The 21,379-nt window shown below is 50.6% G+C and overlaps 1 protein-coding gene across 3 annotated transcripts in view; it reads right to left on the reverse strand.

Moving 5' to 3' along the window:
- Positions 1 to 21,379, reverse strand: part of LOC119967181 (gamma-aminobutyric acid receptor subunit rho-2-like) — a 74,828-nt gene that overhangs the window by 23,609 nt on the left and 29,840 nt on the right. For all 3 annotated transcript variants that reach the window (XM_038799350.1, XM_038799349.1, XM_038799347.1), the window contains exons 3-4: positions 9,944 to 10,011; positions 1,132 to 1,355 (exon numbers count right to left, since the gene is read on the reverse strand). In XM_038799350.1, the coding sequence (XP_038655278.1) occupies positions 1,132 to 1,355; positions 9,944 to 10,011 (292 nt within the window). The remainder of the gene's footprint in view (positions 1 to 1,131; positions 1,356 to 9,943; positions 10,012 to 21,379) is intronic.

Below are 21,379 nucleotides of genomic sequence, written 5' to 3' on the forward strand. Positions count from 1 at the left end.
CTCGGTTCAAGCTGGAAACCAAAAATCCGCTGTCGACTGCCCCAGCAGCCCATAACACACCCATACCCATCATCACAGCTTCCGAAGTCAGATCAGCTTTCCTGAAAGTGAACCCTCGGAAGGCGACGGGTCCGGACGGGATCCCTGGTCGTGCAGTAAGAGCCTGCGCAGACCAACTGGTAGATATGTTCACGGACATCTTTAACCTGTCCCTACTCCGCTCCGAGGTCCTAACCTGCTTCAAGAAGACCACCATCATACCAGTGCCAAAGAAATACTTGGCAACGTGCCTGAATGACTACCATCCTGACTTCAGTCGTAATGAAGTGCTTTGAGAGGCTGATCATGAAGCGCATCATCTCCATACTCCCAGAAAGCCTTGATCCACTGCAATTCCTATACATCCACAACCGGTCCACAGCTGACACCATCTCCCTGGCTCCACACTCATCCCTAGAGCATCTTGACAACAAGGATTCCTACATCAGACTCCTATTTATTGACTACAGCTCCGCCTTCAACACCATAATCCCAGCCAAGCTCAAATCAAAGCTCCAAAACCTAAGACTTGGCACCTCACTCTGCAATTGAATCCTTGACTTTCTAACCCACAGACCACAATCAGTAAGAATAAACAACAACACCTCCTCCACAATAGCACTCAATACTGGGGGCCCGCAAGGCTGTGTACTTAGCCCCCTACTATACTCCCTGTACACATACGACTGCGTGATAAAATTTGGTTCCAACTCCATCTACAAGTTTGTTGACGATACGACCATAGTGGGCCGGATCAATACGAATAGTCAATAGAAAAAGCATTTTCAAAGCCATAGTGAGGGACCAGGTAACGCTATGAGTGAATGTGTTTTCATTGTCTTTCTTCGAGGAAGACAGATATAATTCACGCTGGTAGGTTGAAAGTCACCTTTGCTGGTTACAGGGAGCCCTCAATGAGCTACAGCCTCAAGCCTGTTCTCAGAGAACATTGCTTCTCTGCACAAGAGTACATTAACTGGCATTAAAGTGCTGGATGGATGGTTTGGGAAAATGTACCAGTGGTTATTATGACATCGTAGAAATCACAGTAGATTTTCTGGAGAAGAAACACAATGCAGAACGTACACTTACCTTATGCTATACAGCACATTTCCATCAGGAAAGATGCGTAACATTATGTTATCTGTGGTGGTGTCATGGATAAATGACCTTTTCGAATGAACAAAAAAAACGTCAGGTGCCCAAATCTTTTTGACTAGCCTGCCATCGAATGTCATGCTTCTGTTAGTAGTGCTGGGAAACGAAAGCCGCTCATCCTTCCAGTAATTGCGCAAATAGAGAGTCATTGTGAAATCCTGCAGAAAATACAATGCAATCAATCAAGGATTGAATCCTCAAGTACAACTTGAGCAAGGTAAGGTCAACGTCACAATAGGTACGTGACCTTCTCGTACATCGACTATGCTTTGGATATTTCAACAAAAGTAATATCACACAGACGGTCCAGATCTAACCACCCTTACATGCTCTGCTATTTAAGATCCATTTAACCTTACAACTCACAGGCTTTTATAAACCAAGCTTAACATCACCAGACTGGATCACTGGTTTATTGTTTTCCTATTCTCAGTCATGTTCCTTTTAACCTTTGGGACTTCACTACTCTGTCAGCCATTACCCTTTAGAACATAGAACAGTACAGCACAGTACAGGCCCTTCAGCCCACAATGTTGCACCGACGATTTCTCCTCATCTAAGATCAACCTAACCTACACCCCTTCAATTTACTGCTGTCCATGTGCCTGTCTAACAGCCGCTTAAATGTCCCTAATGTCTCTGACTCCACCCCTCTGCTGGCAGTGCATTCCACACACCCACCATTCTCTGTGTAAAGAACCTACCTCTGACATCTCCCCTATACCTTCCTCCAATCACCTTAAAATTATGTCCCCCCATGACAGCCATTTCCACCCTGAGGAAAAGTCTCTGGCTATCCACGCCTCTCATCACCTTGTACACCTATCAAGTCACCTCTCTGCCTACTTCGTTCCAGTGAGAAAAGCCCTAGCTCCCTCAACCTTTCTTCATAAGACATGCCCTCCAGTCCAGAAAGCATCCTGGTAAATCTCCTCTGTACCCTCTCCAAAGCATCCACATCCTTCCTGTAATGAGGCGAGCAGAACTGGATACAATATTCCAAGTGTGGTCTAGCTAGAGTTTTATAAACCTGCAGCAAAACCTCGCGGCTCTTAAACTCAATCCCCCTGTTAATGAAAGCCAACACACCATACGCCTTCTTAACAACCCTATCAACCTGGGTGGCAACTTTGAGGGATCTATGTACGTGGACCCCAAGATTCCTTTGTTCCAAGTGTGTTCCTCCACACTTCCAAGAATCCTGCCTTTAACCCTGTATTCAGCATTCAAATTCGACCTTCCAAAATGAATCACTTCACATTTATCAAGGTTGAACTCCATCTGCTACTTCTCAGCCCAGCTTTGCTGTCAATGTCCTGTTGTAACCTGCAACAACCCTCAACACTATCTACAACTCCACCACCCTTTGTGTCATCGGCAAACTTACTAACCCACCCTTCTAATTCTTCATCCAAGTCATTTATAAAATCCACAAAGAGTAGAGGTCCCAGAACAGATCCCTGCGAGGCACCACTGGTCACCGACTTGCAGGCAGAATACTTTCCATCCACTACCACTCGCTATCTTCTTTCAGCCAGCCAATTCTGTATCCAGACAGCCAAATTTCCCTGTATCCCATGCCCCCTAACTTTCTGAAAGAGCCTACCATGGGGAACCTTATCAAATGCTTTACTGAAATCCATATACACCACATCCACTGCCCGGCCTTCATCAATGTGTCTCGTCACATCCTCAAATAATTCAATGAGGCTTGTGAGGCATGACCTGCCCCTCACAAAGCCATGCTGACTATCTTTAATCAAACTATGTTTTTCTAAATAATCATAAATCCTATCTTTCAGAATCCTTTCCAATATTTTGCTCACCACAGAAGCAAGACTGATGGGTCTGTAATTCCCAGGTATTTCCCTATTCCCTTTCTTGAATAGGGAAACGACATTCGCCTCCCTCCAATCATCCGGTACTACTCCAGTGGAGAGTGAGGATGCAAAGATCATCGCCAACAGCGCAGCAATCTCCTCCCTCACTTCCAGTAGTAACCTTGGGTATATCCCGTCAGGCCCAGGGGACTTATCTATCCTGATGCTTTTCACAATTTCCAGCACATCCTCCTTCTTAATATCAACCTGTTCGAGTCTATTAACCTGGTTCACACTGTGCTCATGGGCAACAAGGTCCCCCTCTCTCGTGAATACTGAAGCAAAGTATTCATTTAGGGCCTCCCCCATCTGTTCAGACACCAGGCGCAAGTTCCCTCCACTATCCCTTTCGGCCCTACTCTCACTCTGATCATCCTCTTATTTCTCACACAAGTGTAGAACATCTTGAGGTTTTCCCTAATCCTTCCCACCAGGGCTTTTTCATGCCCCCTTCTAGCTCTCCTCAGTCCATTTTTGAGTTCCTTTTTGGATACCTTGTAACCCTCTAAGCCGAGTCAGATACTTGCTTCTTCAACCTTACGTAAGCTTCCTTCTTCCTCTTGACTAGAAGCTCCACTTCTCTTGTCATCCAAAGCTCCTTCACCTTACCATTCCTTCCTCGTCTCAGTGGGACAAAACTATCCAGCACTCGCAGCAAGTGCTCCTTAAACAATCCCCACATTACTGTTACTCCAAAAGTAATTGGAGAATTACTGTTCCCCAAATTGTTCCCACTTTATGCTCCTCAGCTTCTGTCTAATAGCAGTATAATTTCCCCTCCCCCAATTAAATACCTTCCCATACGGTTTGTTCCTATCCCTCTCCATGACTATGGTAAAGGTTAAGGAGTTGTGGTCACTGTCACCGAAATGCTCTCCCATCGAGACATCTGACACCTGGCCTGGTTCGTTGCCGAGCACCAAGTCCAATATGGCCTCTCCCTGAGTCGGCCTATCTACATATTGAGGCAGGAGTCCTTCCTGTACACACCTGACAAAATCTACTCCATCCAAACCATTTGCACTAAGGAGGTCCCAGTCAATATTAGGGAAGTTGAAGTCACCCATGACAACAACTCTGTTAGTCCTGCACTTTTCCAAGATCTGCTGCCCAATCTGTTCCTCTATCTCGCTGCTGCTATTGGAGGGTCTATAGAAAACTCCCAATAAAGTGACTGCTCCGTTCTTGTTGCTGACTTCCACCCATACTGACTCAGTAGACAAACCCTCCTCAACTACCTCCTTTTCTGCAGCTATGGTGCACCCTAATTAACAGTGCCACTCCCCCTCCTCTTTAACCTCCCTCCCTATTCTTCTGAAAACATCTAAACCCCGGAACATTTAACAACCATTCCTGCCCCTGTGAAATCCATGTTTCCGTAATGGCCACAATATCGTAGTTCCAAGTACTGATCCATGCTCTAAGTTCATCTCCCTTATTCCTGACACTCCTTGCATTGAAACAGGCACACTTTAACCTATTCCACTGAGTGCAACTTTGCCCTATCAACAGTCTATCCTTCCTCACAGACTTGCTGCATACTATTTCTGCCTGTTCAACAGCTATTCTATCCTCTGATCCATAGCTCTGTTTCCCATTCCCCCAGCCAAACTAGTTTAAACCCTCCCAAAGAGCTCTAGCAAACGTCCCACCCAGGATATTGGTGTCCCTCCAGTTTAGGTGCCACCCCACCTTCATGTCCAGATCCCACCTTCCCCAGAAGTTATTCCAATGATCAACATATCTGAAGCCTTCCCTCCTGCACCAGCCCTGTAGCCACGTGTTCAGCTGCACTCGCTCTCTGTTCCTTGCCTCACTTGCACGTGGCACCGGTAGCAATCCTGAGATCACTACTCTGCTTGTCCTGCACTTTAGCTTCCAACCTAATTCCCTAAAATCACTTTTTATATCCTCATCCCTTTCCTTAGCTATGTCGTTGATACCAATGTGCACCACGACTTCTGATTGATCACCCTCCCCCTTAAGAATCCTGTAGACTCGATCCGAGATATCCTGGCACCCGGGAAGCAACATACCTTCCGGGAGTCTCAGTCACGACCACAGAATCTCCTATCCATTCCCCTAACCATTGAGTCTCCTATCACTATTGCTTTTCTATTCTCCCCCCTTTCCTTCTGAGCCACAGAGCCAGACTCAGTGCCAAAGACCTGGCTGCTAGGGTCTACCTCCGGTAGGTCATCCCCCCCAACAGCATCCAAAACGGTATACTTGTTTTGAATGGGAACGGCCATGAGGGGTCCCTGCACTGTCTGCCCATTCGTTTTCCTTCCCCTGACTGTAACCCAGCTACTTTTGTCCAGTACCTTGGGTGTGGCTACCTCTCTGTAACTCTTCTCTATTACCCCCACTGCCTCCCGGATGATCTGAAGTTCATCCAGCTCCAGCTCCAGTTCCCTAACACGGTCTCTGAGGAGCTGGAATTGGGTGCACGTTCCGCAGGTATAGTCAGCGGGGGCACTGGTGGTATCCCTCACCACCCACATCCTACAGGAGGAGCATGCAACTGCCCTAGCCTCCATCCCCTCTTACCTTACAGAATATAGCTGCCCTGTGTACCAACTGGAACTCCGCCCTCCAACTCTGCTCCCAGTCAGCTGCACTCTCTGTAAACTTCCAGCTCCCTTCACGCTCTTTGAGGAAATGTAGGAAATGAAATGAAAGGATCACCTTACTCCCTCCTCACCTAACTCCCTCAGTCACCAAACTCTTTCTAGAGCACTCAAATGCACCCAAATTCAGCATTCAGTGCAAACAAAGTCAGCACTGTAAACTAGCTCACGTTTTATACTGTGACTCTAGCCTCTGAAAACTGACCTAATCCAATTAACTAATTAACAAGCTCCAGCTGCAAGTAGCTACAAGTAGAACCTAAAGGAAATATTTGAGCTGTGAGTAGCAGTGTCCATTTCAGTGCTTCTCAGACATCAAACAACAATTTTGACAAACTTTACTACATATTAATACCAAGGCGTATAGGGGCTTTCACATCACTTGGAGTTTACAGTCAGGAGCCCCATTGATATAAGGACCCACAGAATAGAAGTCAGCTAGTTTCAGTCCCCTCAGCATAGATATTAATCATGTGACTGTTATTGTCCCTAACAAGGAAGACGGAAAAAATAAGAGGAAAGGTCCTCAACCGTAAAAATCTCAAAGCAATTGGCTGAAAACTGAGGTCCATTTGTCACCTTCTCTTTCAGCTCCATGTTCTACATCGCTTTGGCAGGCCAGATGGGGCGAGACACCAGAAAGGGAAATCAGCACATCATCAAAACAAATATATATAAATATGTATAAAAATCTGGTTGTGCTCCCTGATTTAGTCTATAGGCTCACATGGGAAATAATATTATGGCACAGGTATTATAGACACAAGTAGGTAAGTGGGAACAAAGTACTTTGGGCGGGATTCTCCATCCAGCCACGCCGGGTTCATGAATCGGACATCAGCCAAATATAGAGGTTGGCACCGAGCGCCCTATGGAATGCCATGCTCCGGCGTCTCGATGGCAGCATGGATGCATAACATGCCCCACACCGGCGCGGGCATGTAAATCGTAATAAGAACATAAGAACTAGGAGCAGGAGTAGCCCATCCGGCCCTTCGAGCCTGCTCCGCATTTCAATGAGATCATGGCTGATCTTTTGTGGACTCAGATCCACTTTCCCGCCCAAAAACCATGACCTTTTATTCCTCAATCACGGCTGAAAACATACAATTAATGGGCCTCACCAGATAGTCTCCAGCCTCCCATGATGCTCTGCATCCCCTGGGCAGAAGTGACACCGGCGCGGTTCACTTGCGGTATTTAAAAACAGGAACCGGACACCATGACTGCTGAGGAGTGAGAGGACATGTTTCCAAAGGTGCAGCCATGGGATTATGGAGGGGTATGTGTGTGTGTGGGGGAGGGGGTGCTTCTGCCAGGGCCAAGGGGAGTAACGGGTGGCGGTGGGGGGGGGGGGGGGGGGTGCTTCTGCCAGAGCCAAGGGGGGTAGCGGGTGGGGGGAGGGGCATGAAGGGGGGGGCGATCAGGGCACAGGCCTTGGGTTTGGGCCGTTGCCCCGGGACCGGGGTGGCCAGGCACAGGCTGCCATTGGCCTGGCCCGGAAGACAGCCATCTGGCTGCACACTCCACTGACTGCCCACTGTGCTCGGTAAATGTGCGGAGCACCACAGGCCATATGGGTGCCCCCCCCGCAGGTCACCCCAGACCCCAGCAACCCATCAATGGGATGTGTGTGGCCCATCGCAGCCAGTGGCACACTAGGTGTTGGCACCCCTCACTGCACCCATCCGAGACGCTGCCCCACTGCAGGGGGAGCTGGGGTGGGGTGGGGGGCGGGGGTTAAAAGTACAGCCCCAACAGCAGACGCATGCACCATGGCCTTTGCCACCCACCCTGGCACACTGCCTCACCGGGGAAAATGCCCAAACAGTGGCACCATCAGCCAGCAACCCCGCGGATCACCAGCCGTAACACTGGCAGGGATGGATGGCCGGGCAGGAGGCCCCCCAAGGTGACAGGCACAGTGGTGCCAGGGCCGTGGTGCAGAGGGAAGAGTATTGGGGGGAGCGATCGGTGTGGGGGGGGGGTCACCTTGCGGACAGAGGCCCGGAACGGCGGTCAACATGTGTTCATTGGTGACACTGCTCTGTACAACTACAGTGCTCTAGCCCCTAACGCTATCCTATGTGCTGCACTCATGCAACCTTAACTGTCTAACTTTCTAACCTTATGTGTCCTCCCACTTCTTCTCGGTGGTTACCCAGGCGGATACATCAGATGTGGAGGCGGCTTGCTGTGGGTCCTGCCCTTTGACCTGGGCCCCCTTTGGTGATTGTCCTCTGGAGCGACGAGGCCTGGGGGGGCCAGGTGGTCTTCTGATTGTCACGGTGGCATGGTGCCATCCGGTTCTGCCCGCTGCTCATTAGATGCAACAGGGACAGGAAGAGGGGATTCACATGTCCGCCGTGTTCTGGCGGCACCCCCCCCCCCCCCCCCCCCCCCCAATCATCTCCTCCTCCCCTGGGGTGCCTGATAGCCCCCAGGCTACTCCTTGGGACAGCGGTGTGGTTGCAGTGAGCTCTGGCATCTCCGCAATCACATGGCGCTGCCAGTCCTGAAGACCTGTTCTTGTCTCAACCAGGGTCTCAATGCTCACAGCCATGGAGCACAGGGATAGGGCCATGCCCTTTGGGACTGGCTCTAGTCAGCCAGCACCAAGCCAACGCTCTCGCCATCCGCAGCCATGTTGTGATTAGGCCATGCTCTGCAGCGCCACTCTAATGTGCCTCAGGCCTTGGACATCCTGACCCATGGTCAATACCTTTTCACCCAAGGCCTCCACCGTGGATGCCATCAATATGGTGAGACCTGGGTTGTACGCATGGTTGGCACTACCTCCTGCTCCTACAGGTCTTTGGACTACTCCAATTACACCTGCAGGTGCTGGATGATTGCTGACACCGCCTCAAGAAGTCTCTGGCTATGCGCCTGCATCTCCAACAACAACGGGACTGCCCTTTTCAGAAGCGCTAGATACATCTGGACAGCATCTAGTACCTGGGGTCAGGCCGTCCTCCCCTTCGGTGATTCCCACCTTCACCTGATGTACCACTGCATGCATGTGGTGCACACCAGATAGTGCCACAGGAGCCCCTTCATTAAAATGCCCAACCGAGCTGAGTGCCTCTGGGGTGGTGGAGGGCGTTGGGGACAGCAGTGACGAGAGGTGGGTTTCGTCCCCGGACGTGTGCTCCAGGGTGTCGCGGGGTTGCGGATGGGGGTGGCAGACCTCTGACAGTCCCACCTGGTCGCCTAGTGAATCGCGGGCGATACCAGTGAGATCATTTGGTGGTGACCCTGCTAGACCAAGACAAGACACATGCTTAGATCGTGGGTGGGTGTGGGGGGGGTAGTGACACACATGCCACACATGGTGCGGTCCACGCCATGACCTCTGCCACCTGCGCCCAGGCCCAGTTGATGTCAACGGTTGGTAGCCCTGATCCCACCTCAGGGAACAGGGTGTCCAACCTCTCCTTCACGGTATCCAACAGTATCTCAAGTTCTGCACCTGCAAACTTTGGGGCCGCTCTTCAGGGTGCCATTTTCTTGGCTGGAATGAGAGTGTGTGGGAGTGGAGTGATATATGTAACTGCAGCCTATCAGGCTCTCCAGTGCCAATCCCAACTGCAGCGAATCCAACGCTGGCCACAGTTGGAATTGCACTAGTTCCATATGGCGTATGGGCTGGCTCCTTTGCATGTGCTGAATTTATCCAGGACTGGTACCGACATAAAGACCGTGGAACACCCTGCATTCAGTCTCAGCATCAGCACTTAATCTCTCAAATGAGAGATCCAACCCTTTGTGCCTGGTCTATTGATACTTAAACAAAAATGGCCATTTGGCCTGTACGTAAACAAATGCTCTACTCCGAGCTTTGCAATGGCAAGCGATCACTAGAAGAGCAGAGGAAACGCTACAAGGACACTCTGAAAGCCTCCCTAAATAAATGCAACATCCCAATCGACCCGTGAGACCCGCTTGCCTTAGAACGCACCAACTGGAGAAAAAGCATCTGCGAAGGCGCTAATCACCTCAAACGTTGTAGGGTGGAGCACGCAGAGTAGACAGTGGAAGGACAGCGCAGAATCCAGAGTGCCCACACACCCACCTCATCAAACACCATCTGCCAAACCCGTGGCAGAGTCCGCGGATCCATGATTGGACTATTCACCCACCGAAGAGCCCACCTCCCCTGAGGGGAAACAAGTCATCCTCGGCACTGAGGGACTGCCCAAGAGGAATACAGTGAAGCTTAATTTGATCACTTACCATATCCACCTCAGAAATACTGTCCAGACTCTCCACCATCACATCAACTCCAACAGGTATTGCTGGGCCTGACAGAGAAAAACATTGTCAATCCTTGCACTTGGAAATGGCTCAATGCAATAAAAGAAACTTTTTCGTCAAACTTAGTTTAATTCCTCTACTGTACAGAAGGAAAAAAAGCTGTTCACCTTATCCCAAACAAATTGGTGGATTTCCTTTACAATATATATAACACAATATATAATCCCATAACTGTACAGGAACTAAACACATGGCAGGAATCAAAATTTTTGTTTAGATTATTGGGGTGGCACAGTGGTTAGCACAGCATGCTCACAGAGCCAGGAACCTGGGTTCAATTCCAGCCTTGGATAACTCTGTGGAGTTTGCATATTCTCCCCATTTCTGCATGGGTTTCATCCGGCTTCCTCCCATGGCCAACAGGTGTGCAGGTGGATTGGCCATGCTAAATTGCCCCTTAGTGTCCAGGGATGTGTAGGTTAGATGGGGTTATGGGCCTAGGTAGGGCTGAATGGCCTCTTTCTATGCAATAAAAATTCTCTGGTTCTATGAATATGATAGCTATGTGAGTTTATGCACAGAATCTTCTAAGTATGGATCAGATTTACACTGTATAAAAGGGACTGATTTAATGTCTGCTGCTTGTCATGGAATGATAGTAGATGTACAATTGCAGCTTCACATTACTATTTAATATCATTTGAATATCAAAATTAAAATCTTTGTTGCTTCCAATACACAGAACCCTTCTGCCATTTTTCAGACTACTCCGTGCTCCCTGAAATGTCAAATCACTTCTCTTTAGAGATTCTGGTTATTAGATTAGATTATTAGGGAAGGCGTAGTGGTATTGTCACTGCACTAGTAATCCAGAGGCCCACGGTAATGGTCTGAGGTTCAAATCCCGCCATGATAGATGGTAAAATTTGAATCCAATAAATACCTGGAATTAAAAGTCTATTGATGACCGTGAAACCATTGCGGATTGTCGGAAAAACCCTTCTGGTTGACTAATGTCCTTTAGGAAGGAAATTTGGTCTGGTGTACCAGTGACTCCAGATCAGTACTCTCAATGCTCTCTGAAATGACCTAGCAATCTCCTCAGTTGCATCAAGCCACGAAAAAGTCAATAAAAAGGAATGAAACTGGCTGACCACCTAGCATCGACCTAGCTGTCGGAAACGATAACAGAAAACCCAGCCCTGTCGACCCTGCAAAGTCTTCCTTACTAACATTTGGGGTTTGTGTCAAAGCTGGGAGAGCTGTCTCACAGACTAGGCAAGCACCATCCTGACTTAGTCATACTCACAGAATCATATATTACAGAAATACCGCTGTCACCATCCCTGGTGTTGCTCGTTATGCTTTACCTTAATTGCTCTGTTTTAATAACCTTTGCTCGAGAGTCGCCAGGTATCTTTTTGATACCACCACGAGGTTCAAAGCCAAGTACTGATCAATAACTCAATACACCCGTTAGTAAGTTTGAAATCAATACACATTTATTATACACACAGTCAATCACTACTCATGCATAAAACTTTACTTACTAAACTATCACTACTATTAAAAGCCTATACTTAGCTTCGAATGGCCCACCAGGTCAGGGGAACAATGGCCTTTGTCCGGTTCTGATTCTGTTGGCTTCGAGCTGGTACGGAATAGTAGCTAGGATAGTCTATCTCGTAGCGTGCATTGATCTGAGACTTATTTGGTTGACGCAGCTGCTAGGCAGGTCTCTCCTCGTTGAGAGCCAAGGCCAAGAAGAAAGAACTGAACTTGGGGACGCTATCCAGTTTTCCCTGCACTCTTTGCGGGCATCCATTTTGGAATTGGGACGTGGCCAGGTGGCATACAGTTGGAAGAGAGTTACCCTGGGAGTCCTCAACATCCACTCTGGACACTGAAGTTTCATGCACCAGGTCAAATATGGGCACGGAAAACTCCTGCCGTTTACCATGTCCGGTATCCCCTCACCTGATGAATTAGTACTCCTCCATGTTGATCACCACGTGGAGGGAGCACTGAGGGTGGCAACGTGGGGGACTTCATTGTCCAACAACAAGTGCAGCTCGGTAACACTGAGGATGTGAAGCAAAGCTTAAGAGCCAGAATGAATGGGATACGTTAGGGGAAAATCACAAGTGTAGGAGCTTGTTATTGAAGGAGAATGAACTTGCTGAAATAAGGGAGTTGAATAGCCTTGAGAAACAAGGAAGATGGCCAGGTGACAGGGTATGAAATGTCGGAGCCGCTTGCAACTATAGCTAGCACCTGCTAATTAAGCTAAGACTGCTACATACTCATGTGCCAATAGATAACTCTAAAGTCTGTATAATTATGTACTGGAACTATTGCAATAACAAATTAATAACAAATTTACGCTTTGTAATGGGGGCGAGCTCAAGTGAATGTAAGGGACAGCCCCCTAATAATACATATAAAAAAAAGGATGTTTTGAGCAAAACTTTGGCACTCTCCAAGGTGGTTCTCCGGAATACCTAGAGAGCAGCCCCGATTGCAATAAAGAATATTCTGAAGTACGAACGTGTTCGAGATTGTTTCCTCCGGACTGAGAGACAAGTGAATCAGAGTACCATTCACAACACCATCACAGACTGAGCTTGCCGTGTCCTAAAGGACAGACTGGGTCTGTGGCAGGTGGTGAGGGAACCAAAAAGTGGGAAAAACATGCTTGACTTTATCCTCACTGACCTACCTGCCGCAGGTGCATCTGTCCATGACAGTATTAGTAGGAGTGGCCACCGCACAGTCCTCATGGAGACAATGTCCCACCTATGGCAGTAGAATTTGTCTCAACCATAATCTGTAACCTCATGGCCCAGCATTGCACAATTGGCAGTGGGAAGAATTGCTGAGAATATGGAGACAAGGCAGCCTCATCTCCTCTAATAGGATAAATTTCCTGGTGATGATCAATCCAGGGTCAAGATTGCTTTCCAGGATTCTGCAGCTTCGGAAGTGCTAAAGATTCTTCTTTACCTTCAATGCTGATATCCAGCTTTGGAGGAAAGAAGGCTTTCGGCTGGGACTGAAGCATCAGTGTCAACTGACTTTCAGGTCCAAACACTTTAGCAGCGTGATCGTCTATGGACTCTGAGCTGGACTCAGGCAAGGTATCCACTCTGGAACATTCTTCATGGAGAACAGGAGATAGGCTGGCCAATATATTGATAGGCTCAATGGAAATAAGATCTGAATGCTGCTCAACCAGCAGAAACTTAGCTGACTGCTCTGAAAAGGCAAGAGAGGCTTCACACAGGGCGTTTATCCAGTGGAAAGATGAATCATCCTCTAGGAATCCTCTAGAACTCAGTTGGAATATTGTGTACAGTTCTGGGTGCCACACTATAAGAAAGTTCTGAATGCATTGGAGGGAGCGCAGAAGAGGTTTACAAGAATGATTCCAGGGATGAAAATTTTCAGCTATGAAAATAGATTGGAGAGATTGGGACTGTTCTTCGTGGAGAGAAGACAACTGAGAAGAGTTTTGATTCACAGTTGTTCAAAATCATGACAGGGCTGGACAGAGGAGATAGGAGATATTCCCGCTCGTAAAGATCAGGAATGAGAGGGCACAGATTTTTTTTTTAATAAATGTTTTTTATTAGGTTTTTGAACAAGGTATGTTAACCATTATGTACACAGGATAAGAAACATATATATATATACATATAAAGAAGAGAAGGGCACACCCAAACATACCAAAGAAAAGAAAATAGTAAATAGTTTTAAAAAATACAATAAAATAGAATACCTGGTAGGGTATTGTGCACCAGCTCAACAGCAACAACTCTGTACACCTGCAAAATTATTCACAACACATAAGTGGGTGACTGCTTGCAGGCGGGGGGGGGGGGGGGGGGGGGGGGGGGGGGGGGGAGGGGGTGGCCTCCCGTCTTCCATCTGTATTCTCCTCGTTCCCTGCTCCTGGAGATGCCATGTTCATTATTGTATCCCGTGCCTTCCTTCCGGCTCTCATTTCCCTGCCTCCCCCCACCTCCCTGGTTCTCCCTGGAACAGTCGCGTGAATGGCTCCCATGTTCTGTGGAAGTCGTCGTCTGACCCTCGGATGGTGAATTAAAATTTCTCCCTTTGGTGAGATTCCGAGAGGTCGGACAGCCAGTCTGCAGCTCTGGGTGGTGCTGCTGACCGCCAGCCAAACAGGATTCTACGGCGGGCGATCAGGGAGGCAAAGGCAAGGGCGTCCGCCCTCCTCCCCAGGAATAGATCTGGCTGGTCTGAAACCCCGAAGACCGCCACTATCGGGCATGGCTCCACCCTCACCCCCACCACTTTGGACATAGCCTCAAAGAAGGCTGTCCAGTACTCCACAAGTACTGTGGCAAGACCAGAACATGTGGGCGTGGTTGGCCGGGACTACTTGGCACCATTCACATCTATCCTCCACCTCCAGGAAGAACCTACTCATACGGGTTCTTCTTAAGTGGGCTCTATGTACCAATTTTAGCTGCGTCAGGCTGAGCCTTGCGCACGTGGAGGTGGAATTGACCCTATGCAGTGCTTCGCTCCAGAGTCCCCACTCTATCTCAATCCCCAGGTCCTCCTCCCACTTCTTTCTTGTTGCGTCCAGTACGGTGTCGGCCCTTTCTATCAGTCGGTCATACATGTCACTACATTTTCCTTTGTCTAGTATGCTTGCATCCAGTAGTTCTTCCAGTAGTGTCTGTCGTGGCGGTTGTGGGTACGTCCTTGTCTCCTTTCGTAAGAAGTTTTTAAGCTGCAGATACCTTAGCTCATTCCCCCTGGCTAGTTGGAATTTCTCTGTCAGTTCGTCCAGTGTTGCGATCCTGCCGTCCGCGTATAGGTCCCTGACTGTCAGTGTCCCTCCGTCCTGCCCCCACCTTTTCAAGGTGGCGTCAGTCAGTGCTGGTGTGAACCTATGGTTGTTGCAGATGGGAGCTTTGTCTGACATTTTGGTCAGGCCAAATTGCTGCCGCAGTTGGTTCCAGGATTGGAGGGTGGCTGTCACCACCGGACTGCTGGAGTGTTTTTTGGGTGGGGATGGGAGTGCTGCCGTGGCGAGGGCCCGGAGGGAGGTCCCCATGCAGGAGGTCTCCTCTGCGCGCACCCACGCGCCTTCTGGCTCCTTGTCCATCCCCTTATTCGCTCGGCTGTCGCCGCCCAGTGGCAGAATTGTAGGATTGGGAGTGCTAGCCCCCCCCCCCCCCCCCACCTCCCTCCCTGGATTTTGTGTTTTGTAAGACCTTCTTTGGGATCCCAGCTTCGGCCCCCCCCCCACGAACGCCATGATTCGTTTGTCCAGCGCTTTGAAAAAGTCCTTGGGGATGTAGATCGGAATGGATCTAAGTAGGAAGAGGAACCTGGGCAGTACGTTCACTTTGATCGTCTGGACTCTCCCCATGAGGGAGAGTGGGAGCGTGTTCCATCTTTGCAGGTCCTTTTTTACTTCCTCCGTCAGACTGGTGAGGTTCTATTTGTGGATCCTAATGCACGATCAATTGCACAAAAGACTCAGGTTGGTACAACTGTGGCTTTATTACAGTCAGATGCATGGCCTCCTGCTGCAGCTGGCGAAATGGCTGATCAGGAGGAGGTCATGCATATTTATATGGCTCCTTGTGGGCGGAGCTAACTGGCAGGGACTACCGGCGAACCTGTAGTGCAGGTCCTACCTTACATCCACATAATACAGGTGCACACAGTGGATCACCACAGATCCCTTTCCAGTCATGGGCTATTTGGATCCCCAAGTAGCGGAATTTGTGTCAGGCTTGTTTAAACGTCAGTCCCGTTAGTGCTGCCCCCTCCTACTTGTGAGTGTACTGGGAAGATCTCGCTTTTGCTCATGTTGAGTTTGTAGCCCGAGAAGGCGCCAAACCCTTTCAGGAGCGCAATGGTTCCGTCCATGCTGCTCTGTGGGTCCGAAATGTAGAGGAGCAGATCATCTGCATAGAGTGAGACTCTGTGCTCTCTGCCTCCCCTTTGGATCGCCCTCCAGCTTTTTGCTGCTCTGAGCGCGATTGCTAGTGGTTCAATCGCTAGAGTGAACAATAGCGGGGAAAGTGGGCATCCCGTACCAGCCTCCCCAAACAAGTGCTGGAATGTGGCGACTAGGGGCTTTTCACAGTAACTTCATTGAAGCCTACTCGTGACAATAAGCGATTTTCATTTAATTTCATCCTTGTCTGGTGCCCCTGTGCAGCTGGAAGTATTGGGAGTTGGTATTGTTGGTCCGTACACTCGCCATGGGAGCGTTGTATAGGAGCCTTACCCAGGAGGTGAACCCTGTTCCAAGCCCGAACCGCTCCAGTACCTCTATGAGGTATTTCCATTCGACTCTGTCGAAGGCCTTTTCTGCACCTAGGGAGACGATCACCTCGTGTTCTCTCCCCGGAGGGGGTCATTATCACGTTCAGCTGGCGCCTGATGTTCGAGGCAAGCTGTCTACCTTTGACGAAGCCCGTCTGGTCCTCTGTGACCACCTCAGGTACACAGTCTTCTAGCCTGTTGGCTAGGATTTTGGCCAGTATTTTGGCGTCTGCGTTCAGCAGTGACATGGGTCTGTATGACCCACATTCCGTTGGGTCTTTGTCTTTCTTAGGTATCAGCGAGATTGAGGCCTGTGCTAACGTGGGTGGCAGTGTGCCCCTAGCTAGCGAGTCGGTGAAAATCTCCCGCAAGTGCGGGGCCAGTGCTGTCGCAAATGTTTTGTAGAAGTCCGCCGGGAATCCGTCTGGTCCCGGCGCCTTCCCCGCCTGCATGGAGCTCATGCTGTCCATGATCTCTCCCAGTGCTAGTGATGCTTCCAAGCCCCGTTTTCTGCCCTCCCCCACGACTGGAATGTCCACTCCATCAAGGAACTGTTTCATCTCAGACTCCCCCCTTGGGGGCTCTGAGGTGTACAGCCCTTGGTAGGTTTTGTTAATCTTTTCTGGTTCTGTTTCTAACGTGCCTCTGGTATCCCTGATTTGTGCAATTTCTCTGGTGGCTCCTGCTTTCTCAGCTGGTGTGCCAACAGGCGGCTGGCTTTGTCTCCGTGCAGCGCCGGCCCTAGGGTTGCTGGCGCCCCGGGCAAGCTGAACTTCGGCGCCCTTGGGGGGGCGGGGCCGAGGGGGGGCGGGGCCGAGGGGCGGGGGGAGGGGGCGGGGCCAAGGTGCGGGGGGGGGGCGAGGGGCCGAGGGGGGGACCCGAGGGGGGGCGGACCCGAGGGGGGGGCGGGGGGGCGGACCCGTGGGGGGGCGGACCCGAGGGGGGGGCGGGGGGGGCGGACCCGAGGGGGGGCGGGGGGGGGGGGGGCGGACCCGAGGGGGGGCGGGGGCGGGGGGGGGACCAAGGGGGGGGGCGGACCGAGGGGGGAGCGGACCGAGCGGGGGGCCGCCCTGGGGGAGGGCGGCCACCGCGCATGCGCTGGTTGGCACCTGCCCAACTGCGCATGCGCGGGACCCGAGTCTCTGGCGCCCCCTAGCACATGGCGCCCCGGGCGACTGCCCGAGTTGCCGGTGCCTTGAGCCGGCCCTGTCTCCGTGTTCGTACAGGGTCCCACGTGCCTGGCGGAGTTGGTGCACTGCTTTCCTGGTGGAGAGCAGATCAAAGTTCCTTTGTAGTTCTTTTCTCTCCGCCAGGAGCTCTACGGTTGGGGCCTCGGAGTATTTACGGTCTACCTCCAGTATGGAGTCGACCAGCTTCTGCCTAGCCACCCTTTCCTCCCTATCTCTTTGCGCTTTGAAAGCAATGATTTCCCCTCTTAGTACGGCCTTTAGGCTTCCCAGAACGTGGCGGGTGAGACCTCCCCGTTTTGGTTGTTCTCCGTGTACTCTGCTATGGCCCGCGCTATCCTTTCGTTGAAGGCCTTGTCAGCTAGTAAGGCACCGTCCAACCTCCATGTGGGGTGTTGGGCCCTGCCCGTCTCTAGCCGCACGTCCATGTAGTGTGGAGCGTGGTCTGATATCACAATTGTGGAGTATTCCACTTTGTCTATCCCTGGAAGCACCGTTTTCCCCACCACAAAGAAGTCAATTCTGGTGTATACGTTGTGTACTGGGGAGAAGAAGGAGAATTCCTTCTCCCCTGGGTGGGCGAACCTCCAGGGGTCCACCGCTCCCATCTGCTCCATAAAGTGACTGAGTTCCCTTGCCATGCTTGTGGTTTTCCCTGTTTTGGGGTTTGATCTGTCTGTATTTGGATGCTGTACACAGTTGAAGTCCCCCCCCCCCCCCCCCCCCCCCCCCCCCCCCCCCCCCCATGATTAGTCGATGCGTCGCTATGTCTGGGATTTCTGCCATGGTCTTCTTGATGAAGCTCGTGTTGTCCCAGTTGGGCGCGTACACGTTATCTAGTACTAACCAGTACATCCAGGGCCCCGCTGACCATGAAGTACCGTCCCCCTGGGTCCATAATCGTCTTTATCACCCTAAACATCGTCCTCTTGCCGATCAATATCGCCACCCCCCCTAGCACTTATGAGAGGGCACAGATTTAAAGTGATTTGCAAAAGAAGCAAACGTGATGTGAGAAAAAACTGTTTCACACGAGTGGTTAGAGTCTGGACTGCACTGCCTGGAGGTTTGGTGGAGGCAGATTCTTTTGATGCATTCAAGAGGGCATTAGATGATTATTTAAATAGAAAAAATGTGCAGGGGTATGGAGAAAAAGCAGGGGAAGTCGTAGTCCGAGATTCACCAATATCGCGGTCAAGTGTTGACGCTGGCATCAAAACCGGCGCGAGTGATGCCAGTGTCAATAGGCCTCCAGGCCCATGAATTCTCTTCTTCTTCGGGGGCTAGAAGGGCGCCGGAGTGCTGTGCACTGCTCCAGCGCCAAAAGCCAGCCCTACACTGCCGGCATGGGTCCGTGCATGCGCACCACGGCCGGCATGGGTCCGCGCATGTGCGCCACGGATCGGTAGCCCCCGATTGCGGGCCTGGCCACCGTGGACGCCCCCTCGGAGTCGGCTCCCCCCCCCCCACCAGGACAGCCCCCGCAGCCAGAACACCGAGGTCCCACCGGGTGGGACCATATGTAAACCACGCCGGCGGGACTCGGCGGGCGCGGTCCTTCAAGCGCAGAGAATTGCTGTGGGGGCCGCTTTCAACGGCCCCTGACCGGCTCCGCGGCGACCACGCGAGCGCGATTGCCATCGATTCTCTGGTCGCCGGAGAATCGGCGGCCCAGTGTCGGAGCGGCGTGGCGGGATTCTCGCGCACCCCATGTGATTCTCCGACCCGGCGCGGGCTCGCAGAATCCCGGCCATGATGTTCATTTGGAAAGTTGGTTCATACATGATGGGCCAAATGGCCTCCTTCTGCACAGTAAGAATTCTGTGATTCTGTATCCATCACCTCTGGCCTTACTTGATGAAAACTTCAATCTCAGCTGAGTGATTGGTGCCTCTGCGAAAGAAAGGAACTTAACTGTTGACCGTATAAACATCCTCACTTCTGAAGGCTGAATATTCTCTGCTCCTAAACAAAAGGTTGAAGATTGCTGCATGAAAGACAAGAGTGGTTCAAATGATGAGCATCATCTGTTTTTTCTAGGATTCCTAGAAGCAAGCCAACATCACCACTCATTAAGGATGTATTTAATTGGGAAGAAGATAGAGCAAATCAATGGTCTGACATCCCTTGTAGCTGAGAGGAGCAATCATCCAGCCTTTATTTTGAAGGTCTATGCTTACTGACCTTGTAACTTGATGTCTGATACATGAAGCGTCATCTGCCAAAGCCATCTGAGATCATCTGCTGATATATTCACAATAACTCCAATATCAATGTCAACGGTGGTATCAAAGCCTTGAACCTTGTAACTGACCAACAGTCTGGACTAAGACTGCCCATCTTCATCTTGATTTGTCATTTCTTGGACCAAGTGTATTTCAGAAATACTTTCTTGTCTTCACCTTCAGCGGCGTGCAGAGGGGGGGGCCGACGGGGCGCTGGCCCCGGGCAGCGACTGGATGGGGGCAGCACCGCGGTCGGCCCGAGCGCGCCTGCGCACCGCGGTCGGCCCGAGCGCGCCTGCGCACCGCGGTCGGCCCGAGCGCGCCTGCGCACCGCGGTCGCCGCGGTCGGCCCGAGCGCGCCTGCGCACCGCGGTCGGCCCGAGCGCGCCTGCGCACCGCGGTCCGCGGTCGGCCCGAGCGCGCCTGCGCACCGCGGTCGGCCCGAGCGCGCCTGCGCACCGCGGTCGGCCCGAGCGCGCCTGCGCACTGCAGAGGCTGGAGAGGGAGCAGAAAGGGCGCAAATTTTCCAGAATGGACGGCATTGCCACCATGGGTGAGTTTTATTTATTCATTTATTTATTTTATTTATTTGATCTATTTTAAAACTCTTCTCTGCACCCTCTCTGTAGCTGTCAACTTTTAAACTGTCGTGCCCAGAATTTGACATTTGGGCCAGGGGCACCCATTTGGGACAGAACCAGTATTTTATAAAAATTCATCATGGCCTCTTAACTTTTGCCCTCTTACCCTTTATACTTAAAGCCCAGGGTCAGCAGGGTGCAGGGGAGATTCTCAGAGACTTGACTGCAAGCTGCTGGAGCTCGGATCTTGAACAGAGCTTTTATATCTGGATTTGGGGACCCTTTATGCACTGGCATAGTGCACAAACAGGCCCCACATGACCAGGGTTTTGTGAAGAAGAAGGGATCTGGAAATGTGTTGACTGTGAAAATTATATTTGTGGAAATTGGATGAAGTAGTTTGATGAGACTTGGTGCTAAAGCTTTAGAGAAATGAAGATGGAATTTGATTTGAAGAAGTTCAACGTTTTGAAGGATATTGTGGCTGAAATGAAAGCGATACGTGCTGAATGAGCTGACCGAAATGTGTGAGATATGTCTTTGTATCTGCTATGTGTAATTTATCGGTCATATTATTGCAATTTTCCTGTTAATTCATGTTTAATTTACGTTGATTTTGGTGTGATTGCTAATATAAAAGTGAAGTCTTGTATATTGGTCTTAGTTGGGTTGTTTGTAGTTGTTTCCACAAGGGTCATAACAGTATTTCCATGACGTTCTGCTCATATCCTTCTCCATGGGGGTTGCAGAGGAGGGAGGCGCAACTTTTGAGACATAACATCTCACCCGTTGATTTAGATTTAGAACAGTACAGCACAGAGCAGGCCCTTCGGCCCTCGATGTTGTGCCGAGCAATGATCACCCTACTCAAACTCACGTATCCACCCTATACCCGTAACCCAACAACTCCCCCTTAACCTTACTTTTTAGGACACTACGGGCAATTTAGTATGGCCAATCCACCTAACCCGCACATCTTTGGACTGTGGGAGGAAACCGGAGCACCCGGAGGAAACCCACGCACACACGAGGAGGACGTGCAGACTCCGCACAGACAGTGACCCAGCTGGGAACCAAACCTGGGACCCTGGAGCTGTGAAGCATTGA

Source organism: Scyliorhinus canicula, chromosome 6, assembly GCF_902713615.1.
Source record: "Scyliorhinus canicula chromosome 6, sScyCan1.1, whole genome shotgun sequence".
Classification (NCBI taxonomy): Eukaryota; Metazoa; Chordata; class Chondrichthyes; order Carcharhiniformes; family Scyliorhinidae; genus Scyliorhinus; species Scyliorhinus canicula.